The 23,774-nt window shown below is 43.0% G+C and overlaps 6 protein-coding genes and 1 long non-coding RNA gene across 7 annotated transcripts in view; 3 read left to right on the top strand and 4 right to left on the bottom strand.

Annotated features, from left to right (window-relative positions):
- The window catches only part of LOC114878303, a 49,994-nt gene extending 26,521 nt beyond the window's left edge, over positions 1 to 23,473 (top strand). The window contains exon 4 of the long non-coding RNA XR_006829684.1: positions 23,200 to 23,473. This is a non-coding gene — a long non-coding RNA (uncharacterized LOC114878303). The remainder of the gene's footprint in view (positions 1 to 23,199) is intronic.
- LOC114878298 (chymotrypsin inhibitor-like) lies at positions 6,914 to 7,414 on the top strand. The gene is made up of 3 exons (XM_029191929.1): positions 6,914 to 7,001; positions 7,063 to 7,181; positions 7,261 to 7,414. The coding sequence occupies exons 1-3, from the start codon at positions 6,947 to 6,949 to the stop codon at positions 7,339 to 7,341; spliced, it is 255 nt and encodes an 84-aa protein (XP_029047762.1). The 5' UTR covers positions 6,914 to 6,946; the 3' UTR covers positions 7,342 to 7,414.
- On the bottom strand, positions 8,049 to 8,992 carry LOC114878299 (chymotrypsin inhibitor-like). The gene is made up of 3 exons (XM_029191931.2): positions 8,749 to 8,992; positions 8,480 to 8,598; positions 8,049 to 8,392 (listed from the first exon to the last, which is right to left on the bottom strand). Exons 1-3 carry the CDS (start codon positions 8,798 to 8,800, stop codon positions 8,312 to 8,314), a joined length of 252 nt encoding a protein of 83 aa, XP_029047764.2. The 5' UTR covers positions 8,801 to 8,992; the 3' UTR covers positions 8,049 to 8,311.
- On the bottom strand, positions 9,950 to 11,038 carry LOC114878295 (venom peptide BmKAPI-like). The gene is made up of 5 exons (XM_029191926.2): positions 10,687 to 11,038; positions 10,511 to 10,573; positions 10,342 to 10,451; positions 10,178 to 10,280; positions 9,950 to 10,093 (listed from the first exon to the last, which is right to left on the bottom strand). The coding sequence occupies exons 1-5, from the start codon at positions 10,736 to 10,738 to the stop codon at positions 10,053 to 10,055; spliced, it is 369 nt and encodes a 122-aa protein (XP_029047759.2). The 5' UTR covers positions 10,739 to 11,038; the 3' UTR covers positions 9,950 to 10,052.
- LOC114878300 (chymotrypsin inhibitor-like) lies at positions 11,131 to 11,886 on the bottom strand. The gene is made up of 3 exons (XM_029191932.1): positions 11,775 to 11,886; positions 11,501 to 11,601; positions 11,131 to 11,357 (listed from the first exon to the last, which is right to left on the bottom strand). Exons 1-3 carry the CDS (start codon positions 11,824 to 11,826, stop codon positions 11,271 to 11,273), a joined length of 240 nt encoding a protein of 79 aa, XP_029047765.1. The 5' UTR covers positions 11,827 to 11,886; the 3' UTR covers positions 11,131 to 11,270.
- Positions 12,344 to 13,314, bottom strand: LOC114878301 (chymotrypsin inhibitor-like). The gene is made up of 3 exons (XM_029191933.2): positions 13,205 to 13,314; positions 13,028 to 13,128; positions 12,344 to 12,951 (listed from the first exon to the last, which is right to left on the bottom strand). The coding sequence occupies exons 1-3, from the start codon at positions 13,257 to 13,259 to the stop codon at positions 12,871 to 12,873; spliced, it is 237 nt and encodes a 78-aa protein (XP_029047766.2). The 5' UTR covers positions 13,260 to 13,314; the 3' UTR covers positions 12,344 to 12,870.
- On the top strand, positions 15,374 to 16,155 carry LOC114878296 (inducible metalloproteinase inhibitor protein-like). Its single transcript, XM_046287133.1, has 3 exons — positions 15,374 to 15,711; positions 15,777 to 15,889; positions 15,977 to 16,155. Exons 1-3 carry the CDS (start codon positions 15,663 to 15,665, stop codon positions 16,064 to 16,066), a joined length of 252 nt encoding a protein of 83 aa, XP_046143089.1. The 5' UTR covers positions 15,374 to 15,662; the 3' UTR covers positions 16,067 to 16,155.
- Positions 23,474 to 23,774: the final 301 nt, after the last annotated feature.

The raw sequence follows: 23,774 nt of genomic DNA, 5'->3' as shown, positions 1-23,774 counted from the left end.
AGAAAGCATTGTTGTTCTGCAAGCTCGTGGCCACTCGCGAAGCGTACAAATCATTGCGATCGCCATTTATCTCGGGACCAATTCCATAAAGTGCCGCTTGCACGTCAGCCGGAAGAAAGACAACCGCAAATTATAACGGTGTCGGCTAATGTCTGGTTACGCGTCTCGTAGTTACCTCCATTAAATTCATTTCGCCATTAGCCTCGAATATACATCGTCGAGGGAAATACAGGGCAACGAAAATCGGCCTCCTATATCAATGAGATAGATCGGTTTCCTGAGACAGATGGTTTCCTACCGTTCGATTAGAGGTGACTCACTATCTTCCTTCCAGCTTTCTTCGATCGAAACTTTCGAAGGAAACGCGCCATTAATTTTTGTATTACCCGGTGTCTCGGCGTGACGCGATCGATCGGCGTTGGTGTTATTATCGGTAAGGCTGCCGCTGTAATTACAGGGCTTTCGCGTGCCGGCTAATTTCTTCTTAGATCGTACGGATTGCCACGTGGCACGGATTTATCGGCTGCGTTTCGCGACTTTCCGTGACACGGAGTCGTATGTCTCGTTAAGCTGCCAACTCGTTCGACCATTTAGCTCTTCTGTATTTCGGCAACTTTATTACACGATCGGTATCGACCACAGGGAACACAAGTGAACCGTGTCGTAGCGTGGAAAGCGTTCCACTGACTCGTAGACGCCAAGGAAAGTGGTTAGTTTGAAATCGAAATATTAAATAATCGTTTCTTCGACCATCACCGGTGGCCACATTTCCCTATCGTACCCTGTGATTTCCCGATGATATCTTAACGATCGAATATCAGGGAAAATTCACAAATCGTTTCACGCCAGCCGCATAAACGATCCTCCTTTCTTCGGGAAGCATCGCGTGGATCGCTTAAGGGCGAAGCTTTCCAGCAACCGGAAATGGAGGAGCTGAAACGAGCGGACCAGCCCTTTAGCTCCCTTCGGGCGGCGGCTTAATGGCGGCCGATCGGCCATACCGTTGTTTACGATTAGGATCGTGGCTCCTAGCCGCCGAGACAGATAGGATCCTGGACGCACCGGGGGCAGGTGGAACTGTTCCTGGAATCTAGAATAGCGGTGTAACCCGTTTTATGGATTTTGTTATCGTCCATTTCGCCCGTTATTACACGCCGTTAGGACGCGAAACCGCGATAACTCTCACCGATTGCGTGCCACCGATTTACGGATCCTTTAACGTATCGAATAGCCAGGCGTGAAAATGGCGCGAAAGAAGAACGACGCGGATCGAGGAGAAATTATTCGAGCATACGCAACAATGGAACAGTCTCCATTCGAACGGCCTTCAGAATTTTGGGGCGGCGATTTTAGATTTTTTTTTTCCTTTCTCCCCTCGATTCTGGGGCGAACGCGAACCCCCGCTGGCCATGATTGACACGGAGGTCCTAAACTACGCGTCGTGTGTCGTCCAACCCCCCATGGAAAAGCTGGATCGTGGTGGCGTGCGGGGCGAGAGAAGGAGGGAGGAGTGTTAGCTGGCAGCACTGGCAATGGCGACTCGTCGAGGGTCCTTCAACGTTGCCACCCCAGTCATTACTTCGGCATTAACGGGGGATGATGCTCCCTCTCTTCTTCGCGGATTCACTGGTTCATCGGGACAAGCGGAAAGAGAGCGAACACCGTGAGAGGAGAAGGGCTTCTACCGGGAACGGAGTGTCGAGCAAAGTTAAATCGACGGATTTACCGGCGTGCTTGCTCTCCTGCCCACCGTTTTCCACTTTCCCTGTTTTCCACTTGTATCGACAATTTTCCTCTGTTCGCCGCTTGTAAGACGAGGCTTTTCTATAATCGGGGATTAAAAACTCTACCTACTGGTAAACTTTAATGTTGTAGTTCGGAACTTCAAAATCAGAAATTTAAAATTTTATTTCTTCTAATAATTTCTAACGATTACCAAGCTTGGAATTGTAAGACGACAAAGAAAGGTATTAATCTGTCGATCGAGGGTTGCCTGGTTTATTCGAGAACCTTTAATCTCGGCAACTGCGGTCGTGCTTTAATTTCGTTCGGTCCGTTGTTTCGCAAGAGTCTGCGAGCTGTCGCCGTGCCTTCGGAAGATTCGTGGACGCATATTGCGTACCGGATTGCCGCAGCTGCTGCGGTTTCCGGGCCCGACGGCCAGTTGGTCGAATCGTAGCCAAAATTGCGCTCTTCCTTCCTATCCGATTCTCCGAATCATCGTCTCACCAAGTCTATTCAATCTTCGAATGTTTAGATTTAGAATGTTCACCACTCTCCTCGCGTTCATTATCGATCTCTAATTTCAATGGTGATTATTTCAAACGATTAGAAGTTCGCTTGTTCAATGAAATAAAAATAAAAAAAGGAGACGAAGAAAAGGATCGTTCTCCTTTCACGAGCTTCTTCTCTAACGAGATGAGGCGATAGATTATTGACCGTTACGGTAAGGAGACTAGACACGCGCAATCTTGCGCAATCAGACGTCGAATCGCGCGGTCCTTGGACTCCATTCTGGATGGAAACGTTCGAGATCGTTGAACGGTGGCTCGTTGCACACGGTGAAAGGCTGCGAAAATGTCAGACCGGTGGCCACGATCGCTGCTAACTTCCTTGTTTAGCGATAAATCGATCGTTGCTCGAGGCCTCCGGGTGAAGAATTACTCTGTTCCTCGCTTACCGAACCTAACCGTTCCCCCATTGATCGTTTTCGATCAATTTACGACCTTTGCGCGTTAACCCTCCGACGGCGGACCATGGAGAGAGCCTCGATTTTAATCTAATTCCGTATTCCGTATTATTTTAATTTTCTAAATTTTTTCGTTTAAAAATTATACATTGAACTTTAACTTAAAATCCTTATACATGTTTTGTAATTTTGGCTTACAATTAACCCAGGTTCCGCGTTTCAGGGGTTAAAGATAATTAATTAATTGATCATAAATTTCCCTGTTTCAAAAGCAGCCCTTTGATTCGCAAACGAACTTAACAGTTATGATTTCAATAGTCATTGATTTCCACTCTCTCGAATCGAAATTCGGCCTCGATTTACGTAAACAGATCGTCCCCGGGCGGTCGTAACTCGAGGCGTATCGTTCAAGAGGTGTTTACGACGATCTCGTGGCGTGCGTTTCATTGGCAATTCGCTAAAGCCATTCGTTGCCCGTTCACATCGTGCTCGCTCGTGTCAATTTGTAATTCGACCGGTCGCTTGATTTGCGTGTTCGTCGAGAGGCAACGGCACGGCAGGTTCACGAACCTCGAAGCAGCTCAAGGATGCACGTGGTTCGCGTTCGCCGCGAGATACGTGCAGGTACGCGGCGCGATTGCATCGCGAGAGGATCGAGCGAGCAGCGTCACGGTAAACGCTTCTATCCCGATCTTTTATGCGAAGTGGAACGGTTAGCCGGGCGAATTCGCGCGTTGCATGCGAATCGACTCGATTGGCTTGCATAGAAGAGAAAGAAAAGTCAACGTACTACTCGTTGCATAATCGAGAATTTTTCCTAACTTTAATCTACGATCGAAAGAGTAGAACTATTGTGAAAGAAAGCAATCGGAAAATCTACGCCTGAAATTCCCTCGCTATCGAAGGAATGCAATTTTCCAAATGCTTAATTCGGAACGAACGAATGGCAGATCGTACGTTCATGGGCTGTGGAGTGGGCATCGTGGATGGACACTGGAGAGGATCCCCTTGACGATGCAGACGCGTACACGAGCGTGTTTCCCTGGCAACGTGGAACAGGCGTGCCTGATATTTTAGCAGGCAGCTGGTATCGCACAGGTGAAAAGCAACCCTTTCGCACGAGGGTGTAGCGAACGAACCGCTCCTCGTTCCCACTCCTCTCCTCCCATGGTTAATTTCCCATGGACGTTCGTGAAAGCTTTCGCCGGATCGTTCCTGAAACGCATTCACCGGCCCGTAATTTTCTGTATCGACCAGTGCTTGTCCGCGAGAACGAGCTCAATCTCCGTAATGGAGAGGAATCTGTCCCGCAGAGCGTCGAGCAACTTCTTTTCTTCGCGGTAAATCGTCTTGAAGGAGGAAGGGTGGCTTCGTCCACCGTTAGACACGATACGAGCTAGGAACGCGGGAAAAGGGACGATTAAACGACGATCCTACGGTCCGACCGTAGGAAAATGAACGAGGACACGTAAGTTTCGTCGACCATTTGGAATATTAGGCTTAGGGAGCGACAGAGGCTGTCCGAGGTTTCGGTGATTCAATTGGATCGAGGCAATCTGCTTTCGCGTTACAAGCTTTCGTGCTTCGATTGCCGTCTACCAAAATGGTCCATCAATCTTTCTAGTTTTTCCACACTTTTTTAGACAATCACAATTTCAACACTCTTAGTGTACAAACGCGACTGGAATCGAGCGATCCAATTTTTATAGGCGTAGGTTCGTTTCGCTTATCGATAACGACTCGTATTTACTCGAAAATTGTCAGTAAGATTATACTGGAAACATTCCATCAGAATGAAAAGCAGAAATAATGATAAGAAACGTGCTACAAGATTGATACATCAATCGATGTTTATTGTAAGCCACCTATGGCGAAAGTTTCAGAATGTTTATTCAACTCTTCTGGCGAACGTAATCAATTATCTCCAAAGATATTTTTATTGAAAACCTCTATTATCGTTTCTTTGGTAGTTGCCATACTCGAGGCGCGTTTTGAGAACACAATGACCGAGTATACTCCTAGCAATTGACTGATTAGATCGCGCAGTGTACACCGGGTCGTCTACGACCAGGCGAATCCCCTTCACCGATCAACACATTGCATAGTAATTAAGCACAATCGAAGGCAATCAATCGAGTCTATCGGTCTAGTTAATTAAAAGAGCGCCGCGCCACGATAGGTCAAGCAATTCGCGCCTCTTATCTAATCGTTCTCCTAATTCGCTATCTTGTTGTCCTGAAAATGCAGCCGGACTCTATTCAATCAATTGCACAATTCTTCGTTTCGTAGGGAAAATTCGTCGTTAATCGTCGATCTATTATCGATGCAGATTATCGTTACCGAAAGATTCGTGAACTCAAGAAAGAGGGTTCGAACGTACCGAAGATAATGCTACATCTTCGGAGGTGAACGTCTAGACGCAAGATAGACGATCGTTCCTCAAAAGATTTGCGACTGCTACGTTTATTGAGGTTTTCGATTTCCATAAATCGCCTTCCGCGACGGTGACTCGGTCGTTCAGACTTTGGAACGTCGAAATTTTCGCTCGTAAATGGACCGTTAGAGGCAAGGATAATTTATAGACACTCTCGGTCCCGTGGAAAATGACGTTACGTGGTTTTTCCTGCCTTTATCGAACCAGCACGATCTACTATCTCGTAAGAAGACGTAGCGATTTAAGAAATTCAGAATAAGTTTTATAGGTTTCCTCCCTTGCGACAGTAGGGACTTGGTTGAAGGGTTCGTCGTCCGCAAAGGGTTAAAATCCTGGAAGGTTTCGTAATACTGTAAGGAAGGAAAATCCCTCGACATCGTGTTGCTCGATTCCGCGGGATCACCGTGATTCCATTCGCGTCCACTGGACAATAGTCCCGAGATCCATTTGGAAAAGTGTATTATCATCGTCCAGGAACGTCGGACGTTCTGCTTTATCCGCGAAACATATTGAAGCATCCAGCCGTAAAGGAAGCCGGTTTCGCCGGAATATACCAGGAAATTTCGCTCGGTATTGCCATCGTCTCCCTCGTTTCCTTCTTTCGAAGCTGACGATTCAGTTCTCCCCGAGGGTCCTCGAAGACTGTGCTGGAAAAGTCGCTGATGAAACCGGTCGCACGTGGTTAGGATCCAGTATCTGTCACGTTCCCCTTACGATCGGGATACCTTGTCCTCGGTTTGTTTGATCGTCAAAGCCGAGATTTGCGGGAAAAGTGCGAACTCGAATAGTTGGGGATCACGTTTTTCCCGCGACATTGATGCGTCGACTGTCGGGAATAATTTGAGAGAACCAGCAGATTTATCGAACGGATTGTTTATGTGGGTCGGCGATTCTCGCGAATCCTCGTTAAAAAAGTTACCTAACGATCGCGGCTCGGTTCATCGAATCACTCGCTTTTCAATTGTTCCGGAAACTTTTAATTGGATCGCCAAGGCTAGCCCTGTTTTTTCGCTGCCGGCAGCGTTTTCACGGCTCGCGGCCCGAGAAGTGGATGGTAATTTATTTAACGGCTAGCAAGATTCGCTGGCGAACAACTAGGATCGTTTGGTTACGCGAGAAAAGTCACGTTTCCGAGGATTAACCCGTTTACCCGACTGGCGTGTACACGCGAGCAACGCCGAATAGACAAGCTGGCTGGCACAGAAGTTTACTCTGCGCAACATTAACCCATGGCTGCGCACCGATAATTCAACATCAACCCTTGATAAACGCGGTTGCACATCGATGAATTTATTATGTCGTAGAAATCACGTTACGTTCTACTATTCCTGTTACGCTCTATTCGTTATTCTGTCGGTAAATAATTGATCCACTTTGTTGGCTCATCGTTGGTCACATTGTAACTCCTGCCAATTAATGATTTAATTAGCTTCCTTGAAGATTAACAACTCAGGACGATTTGGAATTTCGGTTCAATCTTTTTAGAAACCTTTTACTTACACTCTGGACCCTCTGTCTCGAGAGGAATTTTGTACACTAATTCAACACTACTTGTTCGTGTTTTTCAACGTTCAATGTTAAATTACTTAACACAGAACACTTGGATGTCACGTTAAGATTACCGACCACTCGTGAATAGTGTAGTGTTTACACTTCGATTATTTATAATTTCCAATCAAAATTAATTACTTAAAAACATAAATCTGATAAAACGATATCGAGTGTAACGTAGGCTTTGAAGGACAAGAATTTATGTATAAAAGGTTGTCGATTCTAAGAATGCTCTCAAACTTCTTCAGAAGCTCTAATACCTATATTCGAAAATGTCTCCTCGTTTCTCTGTGCTTCTTCTGTTCGTTGCTATTGCGTGCATTAGCTGTAAGTATCGTTCATATTTTCTTGTTCAGACGTTTGGTAGCTAATTTGTTCATTTATACAGTGAGCTATGCCGGTATATCGGGACCTGTCCCGCTCTGTCCTAGTGACGAAATTTTCAAAACGTGTGGAACCTCTTGCCCACTTAAATGCGGGGTACCTCCAGCAAAACAGTGCATCGCTGTTAGTATCAACAAACCTTTTATCTAATTTCTATCATTTAGCTAATGGTCTTTCAATGTTTCTATCTTCTGTTGTTTAGAAATGCGTTGTAGGCTGTTTCTGCAAAGACGGATATTTCAGGAATGCTGCGAACCAATGTGTCTTACGTGAAAATTGTTAATCTTTGGCAGAATATTAGGTTTTACCACATAAATATGTACCGATGAGAAAATAAATTGATCAAGCACTAATAATTATTTGAAATTATTTCTCTGTATGTTGCGTTTGATCGAAATAATGCGATTGCAGCGTTCGAATGGCGGGTCGTTAAGAGAGCAATTTAAATTCAATCTCAACGTTTGATTCATTTTAAGGTGTGTTATGAAACACACGAACGTTATCTACAATGATATTATCAGTGAATCATGTTGTACTTATCTGGCTTAAAGACACGAGAACATAGAATGGATGAGTCAGCTATGTCTACTCAACCGTCTCTAATTTTAACGCGAATTTATCACTGGTGGAGGATTAAAGGGACACAAAGCACCTATTGGCACGACGTACGTCAAATTAAATCGATTCGCAGGTCGCTGTTCGATTCTGTTCAATTAGCGAAAGCTTTCTTTGTAATCGCATTGATTGTTACGGATGATTGATTGATAATCGATCGGCTTTTGAGATAATATTTTTATACGCGTTTGAAAGAAGTTTATAGAAACGTCCACGTTGCGAACAAAAGGCTGATAAACTCGATGGATTATCAATAAATTGAATGCGATAACAATTTCTGTTTAATATTGCCTCAAATTAATCTCATATTTCATTGATTGCTTTTTATTTATATCGAACCTCTTTGTGTTATGGAAGGATTAATAACTCTTTTTGTAATATGTTAATCGGTCATGATTTATTTTCACAATTATACATTAAGATAGAAGAATTATCAAATTTGTACAAGTATTTATATCAACATTCAAGTGACTAAGCTTAACAAAATTAAGCTGTATTAGTCACAGACATTTAGCGTGTATCGCTAAATAAAAATGCAAGTTACACCGGTACGCAGGAAGTTGTCTATCGTGCATAACTGTTGGATACGTCTGAACTTAATCTAAATCTTGATCTTCGATCTTATGTCCCGAGTTCTCTCAGCAGTCACGAGTAAGGACGCACCTGTTCTCTTTATTCTTCACGTATCCTGGTTTGCACTCGCAACCAATTTTACATTCCTGTAACAAAAATCACACAGACACGTTTGAAGTAATCTCTAGAGAGAATTAATTAATCTAAAAGTTGTATGGAGTTTCGATACTAACCAAACTGCAAATACGGGAGGCTGGTTTGTCACAGGTGTCCTGGCAAGGTGAACCACATTTGTTAAATACTTCGTTAGGACCACACTTGTCAGAATCCTCGCTCTGTGGAGGATGTGCACCTGCAATAAATTACCAAATTTATTAGATACCTTGATTTCAATTTCTCTGGCCAAACCAAAGACACGACAATTCAAATAAAAATAAGTACATTCTGTTATCGAAACATAGGTGTTTGTAACAGAATATTTTATTTATTTTTGACTACTCACTGGTGTAAGCAATTGCTACGACGAACAGGAGAAGGATAGCTGCACGAGACATAATTGAATTTCGTTTCGTTCGATTCTTACTGAATGATGGTTATCTGTTGATGTTGTCCGGCTTTTATACTTTTCAAGTAGAACCTACTTCTAATTTCTACGTCCCACCATTCGATTTCGTCGCGTTGATTCACATTGATTAACGGCCGCCACTTCAGACGATCGTTCATCAGTTACCTGATTGATATCTTGTTTTCCGACTGACCAACAAGTAAATAACGATTGATTGACGGGGACTGATGCAACACGAACACCGTGTACTTTATGTCTCTGAACTTGCACGATTGCAATTCCGTGATAATCTTTTTATTTCTTTATCGCGTTTCAAGTGGAAACTTTCTCCCTGGGAAAATGCTTCCACGAAGTTTTCGTATGAGTGTGTCTTAGATTTCTGAGAAGAACTTAGCTTTTTAATATTTCAAGTTCAATTTCAGAGAAATTCTTAGGTAATATTGGTAAATTAGGGTCAAAATAATTAACGATACATTTAATTATGTAATTACGTATTCCTCGTTTTCAACCTAATTGATCATAGGTCACGCCAACCACGATCTAAGGAGTGCTTATCTTTCGCAAATACCGGTAATCATTGTTACGAATGTCCTCGGGTTCGCCGTTCGGTTGACTTTGCTCTGTTTGCTCGAATACTCGCGGTTAAGATGTTCTCAGAAACGCGTCTTCGTTCGACGAACCGCAGAATTTTTTCTGTGATTTGAATTTTTGAGAGATTCGAAAGTCTCTGAGGTAAGAAACGTGATTTTAAAAACGTTTATCGTGTCGAATCGAGTTGTGTCACTCGAGTCGATTAATCAACTCTTAATCAAACCACTCGGTTATCAGATAGAAATCAATGCAATTAAGGTGGAAAGTTTCTAAAATTGTTCGATTCCGCAATAACGAGCACATACATATTTTTTCTCAAATTGTCTTTGAACGTATTACGTGTCGCGTGATAACAGCGTTATCAGAACATATTTGGGACGCACATCGAACTGTTAACGAGCTTTGATCCGATTGGGAGGCCGCGCACTTTGACATCGTTCAAGATCTGCTTAAATTAATGCGATTGACTGCATTCAATTCGAGGTGTACATGTATGTTGTGTATACAAACTGGGAGACAAGATGGGATAAATAAATCAAAGCACTCGTTTCTCTGAATTCAAACTTAATTTTTTTATTTTGAAGATATTTTCTGTAATCTGTTACAAAACGTGCGAATCGTTGAGAAGAGACCAAAGACGCGTTGAAATTTTATTCCTGAGCGGTTACCGTCGATAATTCCCATTGAGAAACTAGAAAAGAAAAAGAAATTATCAGGAATATTTTACTCTCCTTTTCCATGAAATAATTAGAAAACTTGGTTGATTATTACTCACGTTCAATTTGTATGTTATCCATGATGCAACCAAGTACAGATACACAATTTCCTTCACTGTCTTTGAAGTATCCCGTTTTACATTTGCAACCTGGCTTGCATTTCTACGGTGGAATTAACGATAATTAATGGAATTTTCCAAATTGCTTCTTTCACTTTACTCACCGGTCCGTGGCAAATTCCTGGAGAAAGCTCCTTGCACGTTGGGTTACAAGAAACACAGTCTGTGGGTTCCTCGTTCTTGCCGCACTCTATTGAATTTTCCGTGATCGGAGCTGAACGGGAATCGACAATTAAATAAATGTGAAATATTTTAGGAGTTAGAAAGACTTACCGGGTGTGGAAGTGCACAATGTTACTGCTTCTGTAGTGGAAGCGAGTACGCCATTTGGAACGGCTGAAAGAATATGTTTTCTTGGTGTTTTCAATTTTCTTTTTTAACGCGTTCAATGAAAATTCGCTGCAACTCTTTGCTTTTGATTCGAGTGAAGAGAGAAAAGATGCACTTACATGCCAGACAAAGTAGAAATATAGTAACAGTCGTCAGAGTTATCAATTTCATTTTCTTCACAATTATGCTGCATCAATTAAGTTCAACGCAATCGCCTATTATGCGATGCAATTTTCTTGCCGGTTCCTTTTTATACCGCGAATACTTTATTTACACCGACGTGTAATCATTGTTCAAATTAACTAATACATATCCGCGGTTTTATTCTTTTAACCAGGTAATTGTATCTTTGTTGGAGACACGAATTCTTCTCTCGAAATCAATGTATCATAACGATCTTACGAAAACACGTAATAATTTTAGTAGAATTAGTTGTATTTGAACAGTTGCGAATTTTTACATAACCGAACAACTTTATTTTCTTTCTTTACGCCTTTTAATCCCCTCTATAAACGAATCAAACATTGAATAAACAGTTCGTAATGAATAAATACACAAAGTAGTAAGATTTCACAACACCAGTTTATTTTTATTATCGGTACATTTCTTGCGCTGAATCAGCTCCGAAAGGTTAGAAGATCGACATCATTGATAAATAAGAAAAATCAGGAAGTACGTAATAGAGAAGCAGTTAACGAAGGCTTTAGTTTGAACAGTCTTTTTCTAGAACACATTGCCCATCACCGCTTCTCACGAATCCATCTTTACATTGGCAACCAATCTTACATTGCTGGAAATCAATAAAAAATCAAAAGATGAACGTAGGAAATGTACAAAATCAATATAATGAATCGTGATTTTTATGCAATTATGTTTTTCATTTAGAAAATATGTAATAAACTCATATATTTAATGAAAAATTGAAATACTAACCATGGTGCAAATGTCGACTTTTGGTTTAGCACAACTGGGTTCGCAGGCTGATCCACAGCTCTTGAACTCCTCGTTCACTCCACATTGCTGAGCGTACGAACCTTCAAGGATAATACAAAACTTAGAAATGAAAACAATTAAAAATAGTTCGTCAAAAAAATTAGGACAAAATATTCAAATGTAGGGAATCCAGGTTACTCCCTTTAGATATTTAGGGGTTTGTCAATTAAATAGAATCACGCGAGGTTTAGTCATCGACAGGTGTTATACTTACTGATAGAGAACAACGCCAAAACGACGAACAGGACGAACAAAGTGCGGGACATTGTTGATTTGTTTCTTGAATAAGTTTCTGGACTCAAAACTTGACTGACTAAAACTTGTCCATCTTCCAGCCTTTATATAGCGGTCTTACGAAATCACTCTGTACACGATCTCCCGCCTCTCTGTTCCTTTTTTTTCTCTGCTCATCTTCTTCCTCTCCTACCTCCTCTTCTTGTCCAGTAAATCATACGTCAAAGAAATATTACTGGCAAACTAGGAAGTTAGGACGTTCGTTCATTTCGCGAACGACCTTCTTGAACGATCAATGGGTGCCTTTGTCTTCGCTCGTTCGAACCATTTTACACTTACTCATTTTGTATTTCCGTTAATTTTCACCAACTTCAGAAATATTCGCAGGGATCTCTTTGCAGTTACAGATGGTAATTGTTTGCATTTGAAGAATTTAAGAAGAAATTTGGAGCATTGCTTTAGACACTATTTGGTGACATAAAAGTATCGCGAAATCACACTTGTAGCAGGTCAAGTTGTAACTTAAAGTTTAATAAAAATGACTACATAAATGTTTCATCAATATTTTTAATACAAACTAAGTGAATTTTGAGATATAGGCGTTTGGTGATGGGACATACGCTAATTCTTTGTTGCAATATAGAGTTATTCTATTTGTGTAAATAATCTTGATGAACTGTTTATGTAGTCTTTTTTATTAAATTTTAAACTTCAAATTGACGTGCTGTAAGTGCTATTTTTAGGTACTTTTACGTTTCGAAATCAGTTATTTGATACGTAACAATTTAATATGATACTATTATATTTTTTGATACGATTTAACGTTTGTTCTTATTTGATAATATCGATTCGTGAGTATTACGACGACTTTATCGTAAGATTATAGTCGTGACCTTCCGCTGGGTCATTGCAGTTACATCATATTGGTCTCTCTCGTTGTTCATTTGAACAAGTGACATTTACATATTATTACACGACTGAAAGCACACGTTTCTCAGCAAGAATAAGGCAACCAGGATTTTTTCAAAATATTTTAATTCAAGCGTTATTAAAACGATATATTGTTTGTTTGATATTTAACAATTTTCAGGCAAAACACAAGCACCATCTTTGTTTCTTACGTATCCAGGTGCACAATGACATCCAGAGATGCATTGCTAAAAAAAACGTACAAATTAATCGCGAACTCGTGAAAAAAACATATCAAAATTGATTTAAAAAATGGGCAATTACCGTGATGCAACTAACAGGTCCCGAGTTGCAATAGTTGTTGCAGTGTCCATTACACTGTGACCATTCTTCGTTTTTTCCACAGCCACCCATGCTTGACGTCACTGTTAACATTGAAATTTTAATATCACAATTGATAAGGTATGTCGTGATACATTGAATAAGAAAAATTAATCGTACATGCGCCAGCAATTATCGTTATTAAAAGAAAAACAATTACTCCTGTACGAGACATACTGTGTAAACTTAAAACTTTACTTTATTCAGATTTACGCATTGTGGTTGTCTTTTATACCTCCTTCGCATGATGGTTATCTACATTTCACAGTGACGTGTGCTGACGATTTTTATCATAAAAACGACGGCCAGAGGCAAATCGATTAATCGTAGTATTAGAAGAAAATAAATATTAACTTATGTAACGTTGAATAACACGAAAACAGTATTTCTTGATTGTTTTCGAAGAACTGCCTCGGAGAGAACAATGCAACCACGATAAATTTGAAAAATTTTAATTTGAGCGTTATTATTAGCTCAATTAGCTTATTAACTTAACAGAACACAAACGAGAAGGAATTTAACATTCTTCAAGTAACACGCAAGCAGCAATGCTGTTTCTTAAGTAGTTAACTTTACAGGTGCATTTAGTGATGCATACTTGAAAAGAATACGTACAGATTAATGGTGAATTCCTGAAAAATAGGTGGGAATTAATTTAGAAAACCAGAAATTATCGCGGGGCAAATTACAAGTGGAGGACCGTCCTAAATACGCTTGCATGTTCCTCTGCACCCTTCTGTGCCTGGCACGACAGTAAACATTAAAATTTTAATATTTCAATCAGTAAGGGATGTCGAATAGAAAGAAATAATTTCACATGCGCTGGCAATCAATCTTGAATTTTCATTCCACTTCAATTTTCACATTTCAGTTGTTTTTTATATCACTTTCTACTGTGCAAAGAATCGAGTCTGGTAGGATATTTTATTTTTTATCGTTTATATGAGTTTTGTCGGTCTTTTCTCGTCAACTACTACCAGCAGCCAACGATGACGGAAAACACGATTGGAGGTCCTCGAGTTACCCTGTTCGCCTGTCGTTTCCCTTCTTCCTTCCATCCTGCTCGCTACCCTTCGCTCTTTGCTCCACTTTTCACCCCTCTGCGACGTCACCGTTACAGGAGACGAGCGTGGCTCCTTTGTACCACCATTTTACCCCCTTTAAAACGACCGCTTTGACACACTGACCCGATATTAACGCGTCCAATCAGCGGCCAACGTTTTCTCTTCTTGAGAGCAGCTTCAGTGAGGTAGTTGATGAGAGGGAACGATTGTTAGGGCACCTTTTAATTTTACTCACTTATTCGACCATTTTGCTTTGTGACATCTGCGAAATTTCAAAGCCGTTAAGGTCCTCCTCGAGTTACCATTATTTTACCTTCTGAAGTATTTTGCTGTAGTGCTTGATGCAAATTAGATATGCAGGGTGATGGGGGCTCCTTTGTTTTTAGTATAAGGAGTGTTTAACATATTCGTTTCTTGGGTTAGGTGAAGTATAATTTAAATAAATATTACTTTGAACATATCATTTGGAAAAATGGCCTTAACTGCGTTCGATTTCCATGTTTTGTAAAACTATCACCGCTTTGCATTTTAAAATATCTAAGTATTTGAAATTGTTTCTTTTTCAATTGATTAGACTTCCAACGATAATATTGACGGAATTCAACCCTCAATATTCTCAATATTTTACATTTTTTTCTAACATTACATAAAAAGTTGATGAACTTATTGTTTATTCGAAACTATTTATACACACGTTGAATTTTTCATTTCCGATAAGAAGTTACGTGTACCTAAGGCCATCGTATGTTTCGAGGACATCGCCGGTTCTCTTCTCATCAATTATACTTCATTTATAGAACGCAAGTTCATAGATAATCCATGACTCACGTGTTTAACGATACTCAGAGATTTCCCGCGCGCGAGTATGCACAGCCTTCTTTGAAATACTTCCACAAAATTCCCAGTTCCCTCTTCGTATTCTAGTGTTTACAAACTTTTGCTCGTCGTTTTCTTTCGAAATGCCGCGTTGTTCGCATCCATTCCGAGTTCGTAATCACCAACCACTTTGATAGTCGCTTTTAATTATCTCGTTCGCGACCTTTCGAACTGACAGTCGCTCTTCTTTTAAAGAATGTCCGGAGTTCGTGGAACGACGGAAGAAGAAAAGAGGCAGAGCTACGAGATAATCCCTCTGATGAAACTTTGTATCGACGGGCTTTCCCGTTACGCGGTTCATCTTCGTTTTGTTTCGATTGTTATTGGAATAACATCTTCGATAACGAGTAAAATACCGTGTACCCGTGGACTTGGGGGTTTCTTCGAACATGAGTTTCACGATTGTTGGCGAAGAAAGAAAATATTCATGAAGAAAGATGCGGAGAAACGGGAATTTTATGACTGCTAATAATAAAGAAAATTAGGGGATCTCCAAGTAGCCTTGCACATATTTGCAGTAGCCCTGTATTTCTGATGCGTTTGGTTGATTCAGTTCTACGATAAGAATTCATGAAACGTATATAAGCTTCCGTTTGCTAGTTGCACGCATTAGTTCAGAAGGACACGAAACAATAACGATGAAGATTATTTTTGCGTTGTTCGTCGCTTTGGCGGTGTTGTTTTCCAGTAAGTTATCCATCATTCGAAGTATAACAATTGATTTGTAACAACGTTGCGTTTGATATTTTTAGCCATACTGGCCAAAAAAGTAATCTGTGACAGGCCAAACGAGGAGTATCAGTGCGGATCAGCTTGTCAAACTACTTGCGAGAATCTAGGTCAACAATGTCCAGTCATGAACTTCGTGAGTCTATACTGTGGTTCAGAATTGCTCGATTTCGCTCGTTCATTCTTGTAAATGGATTTTTATCGTGGCGTTTCTGTTTTGTAGAGATGTAACGATGATTGTTATTGCAAAGATGGCTACGCTAGGAACAGAAGGGGTATCTGCATCCCCATAAAGTATTGTCCTAAAAAGTGAAGTAATTCCGGTAGACCAAGTTTCCATTTGTGAAATTATTGATTTTCGAATTGTAATGACGCGAATAAATTGATTATTTCGATGAAAAATCAAGGATACAATATTTTTATCGTGTGTAGAGGTGGTAGATATTTACACGGTCGAATCTTTGTCAGGTAAGCAAGGAAAGTAGATTCCCATGGGAAAGCAAGCGTGTTTGCCTTAAGCCGCTTTCGGGATTAGCGGAAGCAAGCGTTGTCCCGTCGCTGACGAGGCAGAGTTTGCGGCACGGGACTCGGTTCGACGTCCGAGCAAGAACAATCGCTAAGTCAAACAGTTTGACCGGGCTGGAACAGAAGAGGTGCTCCAATATTTGGATCCCCTAATGTAATTCGACCGACCAGTCGAATATGCTGAGACCTTCTATCGTTCTTCTCGTCCGTGACTCCTCGAACGTCGCGAGTTTCGCCACGAATTGGTCGAAAAACGGGAGAAACTTTCCCGATAAGGTCAGCAGAGATAAAAAGTTTATCGCGTTGCGACAAGTTGTTGCCGTTCGATTCCGGATGCTTCAGGTCTTCGCGAGAAGGAAGGGTTATCTGTACCAAACATTGTATTTACGTTGTTGGTTTCTTCGAGGAGAAACCGTTTATTTGTTTACCGAGAGATTTTTTATTCCCCTTTGATTTCGATCTCGAAGTAAAACTTAGGCAACCGAAGCCGAAGGCGATTTTGGCAATCGCCATTTCTCGGTTAATTAGATATTCCACGCGCTGCGTGTCGCAAGAGCGGCGCATCCGCTCGCGGAGGGCCGCGGGCAATTCGGCAAGGTAGGTCGAGTGTAACGCGTACACGCGTGCGTTCTCGCGTACCAGTCAGACCCCGGCTCGAATTTCGCATGCTGCTCGACACGTGCGATCCCCGCCAAATTCCCCCTTTTGCGGTCGGACAGAGAGGAATAAGCCGGGAACCGAGGGATCGAACAAAGAGAGAAACAAAGAGGCATCCACCGCGCTGCCCGAGGGGTTGCTCGAGTTTCTACCAGGCATTTGTTTAATTGGGAACCGACATGGCCGCCGACTCACCCCTGCTTTCGATCGCTCCCATCTGCACGACCGCATCGTCGTGAAAATGCGCGCGCGAGCTTTTCCGCCCTCTGACCTTGATTCCCTCTTTCATCCCCCCTTCGCTCGTGGTACTCCATCGATGACCAGTCTGATTGCGATTCACGCGGGGGTTGCTCCGTGAGCGTTGCTTTAACGCGTTTATTTTCATGGCTGCCCATTGGCCACCGGGGTTGCAAATTTAATTTGATTGAACGATTAAAAAAAAAAATTGAGAGAAACACTGAACGCCACTGAAGGTACCGCAGTAATTTGAAAGAGCGTAAATTGAAGCACTAGGGTGGGAAATTCAAAGCTTATCGCTAAACCTTTCATACAAAGATGTGTTTATCCGGTGTGAATAAGCGAATAGAATGTCTGCTGTGTAACAAGAAGCTGAAATACGAGCTTTATGGATTGTATGAAAAAAAATCCTTTAGGAGATTCATCGATCGGCCGTCGAAACGGAAACACTTCCCTCCGCTGTTCTCGCCATATGCCGTTCCGGAAACGATCGTGGCCTTATATTTTATGATCGCGCGAACAAAGAGAGGTTGGAACCCTCGGGAGCTCGATCACGATCTCGTAGGAAATCCCGCAAAGACCGAATTATAGGTGGCAGGGTTTAACGACGGAATGTTACTCTTTGATCCGGCGTTTAGTCGAAGTCAATGGGGTAACCGAGCAGAAATGAACTCGCGATAATGATATACGCAGTGCGTAAAACGCGGCTGGAATACGTCCCCGGGATCCTAAGCCTCTGTCACCCTACGCAGGGTAACTCCGGCATCGACCTAGCCGAGGGGTTGATCCGGGGAACGGCCATGTTGGTTGGCGAAAATTTCGCAGTCGTCCCCCTCGACGGCACGCTCCCGATAACAGCTTGCACGACAAGTAAACTAACAAAGGGGAATAATCTACCAGGTTACTACGTGGCATGCTCTCCAAATTCGTTCGCGAAATTTCTCCCTCCACCTACTCCTCCTTCCGCGAATCTGCATAATCTCACCGTTTCTTCAGACTTTATCGCGCGCCATGAAAATGATAATAACGATACTTGGCTGATTTGTAGCCTCGAAAGAAAATATTAGAAATCCTTCGGATTAAGTAAGTACGGTCGAATGGTAGGATAAAAGAAACGTTTTGCGTACACGTTTGTAAGAGTATGTGTTCGGTATTTATTCTCGGTTAATTAATGGAAAGAAGGGATCGAAGGGGAAAAAGAGAGGCCGGGTAAACAGCATCGAGCAAATCTCGCGAGGCCATTCGAGCTCAATACCATTTCGACGTACAAACTCCTTCTCCCCGCTTCGAAACGTTTCCCTCCGCGAGTCTCGAGAGGGTAATTTCGAGGAATTTTCTTGAGTAACCGAACCCGGAGCTTCGTTTCGACGAAGGCCACCGACACGGCCACGATAATCCTGGTGAAACGCAAATACGACCCCGTCGTATGAATATTCCATCAACGTACGAACGAGTGTTTGTTTGCGCGTCCAGACCCGTCTCTGTGTTTAAATTACTTAAAACCGGTGAACGGATCGATAGAGGATGATAATGAAAAAAAGAAATATCTCCAATCGGTCTGGCAATAAGAGGAATTTCCGTTGATTCTTCGAGTGGCTCGTTAGAGACGAATCCGTCCCGTCGATCGTTCCCAAAATGATCGGGAAATCGATTGGAAAAATGATTCCGGCGGTTCGTTGGAGAAAATCGTCGTCAGACGAAGGAAATAATGACCGTGAACAGGATAAATACGTTGCTCGTCGAGGAGGTCGAAGGGGATGTGCTTGTGCAAAGAAACGACCGAGGTTTCTATTAGCCTCGAGATAGGAACACGGCATTCACCCTCTCGGCTTCTCGATTTTCATTTTGCAATTAGCGTGTAACGAGGTAGTCGATATCGAGAAACGATCGGTTCCGATGTCTCGTACCTGTCACGGACCGACTCGCGTATAATGCACACCCTTCGTCCTCGTTCTGACCCTATTCGCTGAGTGACTCAGCTGGTCAGCTGCAATTGCAGGCTGCACCTTTTACATCCGTTCCATGCGAGTAACGTGTGCGTCAAGTATCCTCGATCGACTAAATTGCATTCGTTCTGCTGGACGAACATCGCACGAACAATTCGATAGACTTCTGAACAAGATTACTTTCTTTCTTGGCTTACAAATATTTTTTATGTACCTATCAAATTGATACGTGAAAGAAACCGCACGTTTCCTTTAAAAAATATACACTATTAATTTGTAATTGAAAATCGTATTGCAAAAGGAAAGTCGTAAGTAAAAGCTTAACTAAAGACAAGCCAGACTCGGCAAATCTCTTTGGATCAAGAAGAAACAGGGAACAGGGTTAAGATAAACGATGGAGGAACAACGAGACGCGTAGGTGAGAAGCAACGGATTTCGTTCCAAGGGAAATCGATCGACTGGAAGATACTCCTCGGACCCTGATGTTAAGAGGATCCGAGGCGAAAGGGGGTGAAAAGGGAACGCTAAGAGAATTATTCACCCTCTGTAAAGTGGACTCGGTCCGCGAGGATAGCCTGACGCGAGCGTTTGTTCACCGTCGAGTTGCAAAAGTCTGCGAGTGATATCGATGGCACCGGGCATCGGCTTTCCGTGAGAAAAATGACATTCGCCTTCGTCCAGGAGTATCCACTAGCGAAGATTTAACGGCCTCCTCTTCTTTCCCCTATGGAGATTTAGTCGTGAAAAATTCTTGAAACACTCGCGCCGAGGTACCAGCATCGTCCTGAATCGCGTGAGTGGATATACATCATGGATGGTAAAAAAGAAAAAAATACGGATTGAAGAGTGATGGGGAGAAGGATCGTTTCGTAGGGCAAATGTAACATTTTATCATCTGAAACTTTTATTCGATTCCATTTTTCATTTCAAAACATCGTCCTTTTCATTTTCGCTAATAGAAATTTACTTTAACTAAATACTTTACGCGCGTATTTCTACAAGTAAAATTACAAGTGCGATGCTTCCTTATAATTTACTCTTGCAATTCACATCTCTTCTAGCGATTGCAATTTTCATACATTATCGTCGACTGTGAAGTGTACACAGTTTGTTATTTCACACTTTGTGTGTAACTGGCTTGCTAAGTAAAGGCAATTATTCTTTTCAACAAATGTCATCGTTCTACAGACGAATTCTCATAACTTTCAGCGCGAATGACACATTTCCATTTGAAACTCGCGTTTATATCGTATGATTCACCGTGCGTGTTTCTTATCCATCAATTTCCATTTCCGACAAATCTTGCCGATCGATCGACGAGGTTCCAGATTCCCCGGCTCCGCGTCGAAATCCTGTCGGCGAGATCAAGCCGTGTAGTCACGCATGCCGGTAACTAGGAAAAGGGAACGGATCGGATCGAGAAAAATGGAGGCGCATCGAGCGAACGGAAATCCTGGTATTGTCTCGACACCGCGTGCTCTGCTCCCCAGTACGGATAATCTCCGCGGGCCTGGCCTGTGCTCGATTCCCGTGTTCCCTGCGGGAGCCGCGATAACGCCCTGAAACAGAGAGAATAGCCTGGCGAAGGGTTGTTACGCCGCGCCGCCCGAGCGGCCTCGATCGACGGAATTTTAGAGCCGTCCCGGCATAAATCCACGGGTTTCGGGTCACCCGCGTGCAGCCATTCCCGATCCTCGATTTCGGGGCTGCCTTTCGTTAAACAGCTTCCGTTCCCCGGCATTCCCCGGGGATTTCGACATGTCGAATGCTTTATTGAAAGTTACCGACAGTTTGTTCAAATTTTTATTTTTCTTATTTTTTGAAATCACGTACGACGACGTCATTAACGTCTGCTTGGAAATGAATCACGCGCCGATTGCTTGTCCCTGCCGCGGGCCTGCCGAAATGCAAATATTAACCAATAATGTTTTCCTCGAGATCTTACGTTCGTGTTTGTAAGATTGTTCGCAAAGTCCTCGGGACTGGCAGTCGCATTAGCGAGACGATGGAATCCTGGTTACGTCATACGCTATTTTCGAGCCACTTTCAAATAGGCGAATGTCACGATTAAACATTGTCCTCGTTTGTGTTCCTTTTGCTCGTCGAGGTAATTCTCAGGTTAGTGCAAATAATTTCCAACGGTTGATAAGATTTTCTTAATGATTATGCTCGCTTTTATCAATAATGAAATACACGTTCCGTTTGATCTTACCGCGATAATATCGTAGGTGTGATTGTTTGCTCGAAAGCACTGTTTGATATCGTTTGGTGCAAATGAAGAGTAAAACCGAGTACACAGGAAAATATTTGTGACTGAATAAGAGTAAATCGTGTTGCAGAATAATGTTTTGGGACGCGAGCGCAGCCAGTTCGTTGGACGTCTGGCAAACACGGGGCAGACGGGAAAACGTGAAATAATTAACGCGTGGCTAAACACGCGCGGGTTATTCTCTTTATCGCGGCGGGTGGTTGGTCGGTAACGCAAACGATAGCGTACGAATGGAGGCAACGCGTAGGAACGATAGCGCAGAGAGGCGGAGACAGCTTTCGACGGATCAAACGATGCCGGGTCGATAATCGAGCACGGGTCGACTAATTACTACAATAGATGGATCCTGGTAATCCCGGGGACAGAAGGGCGGCTAGGCGAATCGAAGAGGGAAAAGGGAAAGCGTACAATCGGTGCAGACCGGCGTTGTTTGGCCAAGCTCGAACCTATCGAATAACTCGACCACCCCCGCACTCGTCCCGGGAGTATTTGCGCGGAACGAGAGCAAGGTATCGGTGTGGATTCACGTAGTACAAATTTAGTAGTCAGCTTCGCTGTGTATCCTGTCTTCGCCGTGTTCACCGCCGTAATCTCTCGAGAGTAGAACCTATGCACGTACGCTCGATACGTTCAGTACCTTCCATTTTCTCCTAATGTCCTCGCATTTCGCCGTGCTTGTTTTCTTCGGTAACGTGCACGATTACCCGAGCCATCCAACCTTTTACGTTGTAATTTGTAAACGAGTATACTTTGAGAGCTGCGTCGTAGCGAGCGACACGCTTATGGGGGTTGAAATGTGCTAGGAGAAGAATTTGTATTTCCTTTCAACGCGGAACGAGCGTGTATACCCGGGCAAAGTTTACCTTTCAGCATAAATTTTCAATCACCCTATCTAGGAATATAAATACAAATAAAACGATGAACCGAACGCACGGAGGGGGATGGCGGTGACGGGTGATGGACAGGAAAAATTGGACCGATCTACGTGATGTGAATTTCAGGGAAAGGGGTTCTAGGCGACACAGACGAACGACCACGGGGCGCTAACTAACGGCCGTAATCAAGTAAGCAGTTTAGTCGAGCGATCCGGTTACGTCGACTTAGCCTTCCGTATCGACGAGGCGTCACTGATTGGTTTACAGATCTGCTGAGCCCGACTCGCAGACACTCAAAGGATCCTCTAGTTAGCCCAGTCGTCCGACCGTCTCTCCTTCCTCCCTTTTCCGTTCATCCCTTTTGCCGGTGTTTCATTAATTTCCCTCCGATTCCGCCTCGTCTGTTTCGCCACGCTTATCGAACATCATCCCTCCGAGTCTTTGCACCTTTGATTTCGCTAATCCCTCGAAGGCATCTTCCCGTGAAGACGTTCCGAGCGTCTCACCAGCCAACTTCCCGTAAATAAATTACGCTTAATTGCGACAAAAGTGTAGGAAGCCGGGGCTCGTTCGAATTCGCAACACCGCTCGGAAATTAACTGACTGAGAAACGTTGGAGTTTGAACGCGATATAAGTGAGTCCTCGCGAAGACGGGGCTTCATTATTCTTCGGTTGTCACGATTCGTCCCTCGTCACCCTGGGATAATTATCTCGGAACGTCGAATAATTCAATTAACCCTTCAGCGACGTCGCGTTCTTGCTCGTCTCGCGAATCGATCGTCGCGCTTTCAATATATCGTCCGGTGTAGGTCGTAATAATTATTTAGATAACAGCAACAAACAGGGAGCGTGACCGCAGTGCGGCAAACACGAGACAAAAAAGAAAGTAATTATCGCAGGGAAGCATGCGTAGTCATGATAATTAATATGCGACAGAGAGCACGATAACCGACGACACGTGGAGGGGGGACGAATTTATCGGCGTACGAGAAAAACGCGGTCGCTTGTTGGCACAACATTAGCGAGGAAAATTCATCGAGGTCGCGACGAAGAGTTATGGCGAACACGTGACACCTTCGTTGTGCCTGGACTCCTTTCATCCAGGATTTACCTCGGCTCGGACCTCGAAGAGAAGCCTAACCAAGTCACGACGATGATTTCGTCCATTCGTCAAGTGGACCGTGAAACACGCGACAGCGGAACGGAGAAGAAAAACAAAGGGTAACGTAATGTTCCGAGATGAAATGTGTGATCGTCCGGGTTAAATAAACCTTTAACGCGTAACATAAATATTGGAAGCATAAGGCGTGGGTTCTGAAAAAAGATTTTTAAGCTCGTTTTCTGACGGGCGGTGCGAGTGTTAAAGAGAAGGAAAGAGACGGAACAATGGAGGGCACGTCAGAGTCTTGACAGAAGTGAAAAATGTCACTCGTATGCAAAGCAAATTGTGCCAGGGCTTTTCATTATTGCGCGCTGCGAACAGGAGGCCGGCTGTCTCCCACTGCGAGGGT

The sequence above is a fragment of the Osmia bicornis genome, chromosome 9 (genome assembly GCF_907164935.1).
Source record: "Osmia bicornis bicornis chromosome 9, iOsmBic2.1, whole genome shotgun sequence".
Classification (NCBI taxonomy): Eukaryota; Metazoa; Arthropoda; class Insecta; order Hymenoptera; family Megachilidae; genus Osmia; species Osmia bicornis.
Note: the sequence above shows the minus strand (reverse complement) of the source record. Positions and strands in the feature narration are given on the sequence as shown.

Coding starts and splice junctions, on each gene's coding strand:
- LOC114878298 (XM_029191929.1), top strand. CDS start 6,947: ATGTCTCCTCGTTTCTCTGTGCTTCTTCTGTTCGTTGCTATTGCGTGC. Junction 7,002..7,062: donor TGCTATTGCGTGCATTAGCT/GTAAGTATCGTT, acceptor TCATTTATACAG/TGAGCTATGCCGGTATATCG. Junction 7,182..7,260: donor CAGCAAAACAGTGCATCGCT/GTTAGTATCAAC, acceptor TCTGTTGTTTAG/AAATGCGTTGTAGGCTGTTT.
- LOC114878299 (XM_029191931.2), bottom strand. CDS start 8,800: ATGTCTCGTGCAGCTATCCTTCTCCTGTTCGTCGTAGCAATTGCTTAC. Junction 8,599..8,748: donor CGTAGCAATTGCTTACACCA/GTGAGTAGTCAA, acceptor AATTTATTGCAG/GTGCACATCCTCCACAGAGC. Junction 8,393..8,479: donor CCTCCCGTATTTGCAGTTTG/GTTAGTATCGAA, acceptor TTTTTGTTACAG/GAATGTAAAATTGGTTGCGA.
- LOC114878295 (XM_029191926.2), bottom strand. CDS start 10,738: ATGAAATTGATAACTCTGACGACTGTTACTATATTTCTACTTTGTCTG. Junction 10,281..10,341: donor CAGGAATTTGCCACGGACCG/GTGAGTAAAGTG, acceptor ATTCCACCGTAG/AAATGCAAGCCAGGTTGCAA. Junction 10,094..10,177: donor GGATAACATACAAATTGAAC/GTGAGTAATAAT, acceptor TTTCTTTTCTAG/TTTCTCAATGGGAATTATCG.
- LOC114878300 (XM_029191932.1), bottom strand. CDS start 11,826: ATGTCCCGCACTTTGTTCGTCCTGTTCGTCGTTTTGGCGTTGTTCTCT. Junction 11,602..11,774: donor TTTGGCGTTGTTCTCTATCA/GTAAGTATAACA, acceptor TTATCCTTGAAG/GTTCGTACGCTCAGCAATGT. Junction 11,358..11,500: donor AAGTCGACATTTGCACCATG/GTTAGTATTTCA, acceptor ATTGATTTCCAG/CAATGTAAGATTGGTTGCCA.
- LOC114878301 (XM_029191933.2), bottom strand. CDS start 13,259: ATGTCTCGTACAGGAGTAATTGTTTTTCTTTTAATAACGATAATTGCT. Junction 13,129..13,204: donor AACGATAATTGCTGGCGCAT/GTACGATTAATT, acceptor CAATGTTAACAG/TGACGTCAAGCATGGGTGGC. Junction 12,952..13,027: donor GACCTGTTAGTTGCATCACG/GTAATTGCCCAT, acceptor CGTTTTTTTTAG/CAATGCATCTCTGGATGTCA.
- LOC114878296 (XM_046287133.1), top strand. CDS start 15,663: ATGAAGATTATTTTTGCGTTGTTCGTCGCTTTGGCGGTGTTGTTTTCC. Junction 15,712..15,776: donor TTTGGCGGTGTTGTTTTCCA/GTAAGTTATCCA, acceptor TGATATTTTTAG/CCATACTGGCCAAAAAAGTA. Junction 15,890..15,976: donor AATGTCCAGTCATGAACTTC/GTGAGTCTATAC, acceptor TCTGTTTTGTAG/AGATGTAACGATGATTGTTA.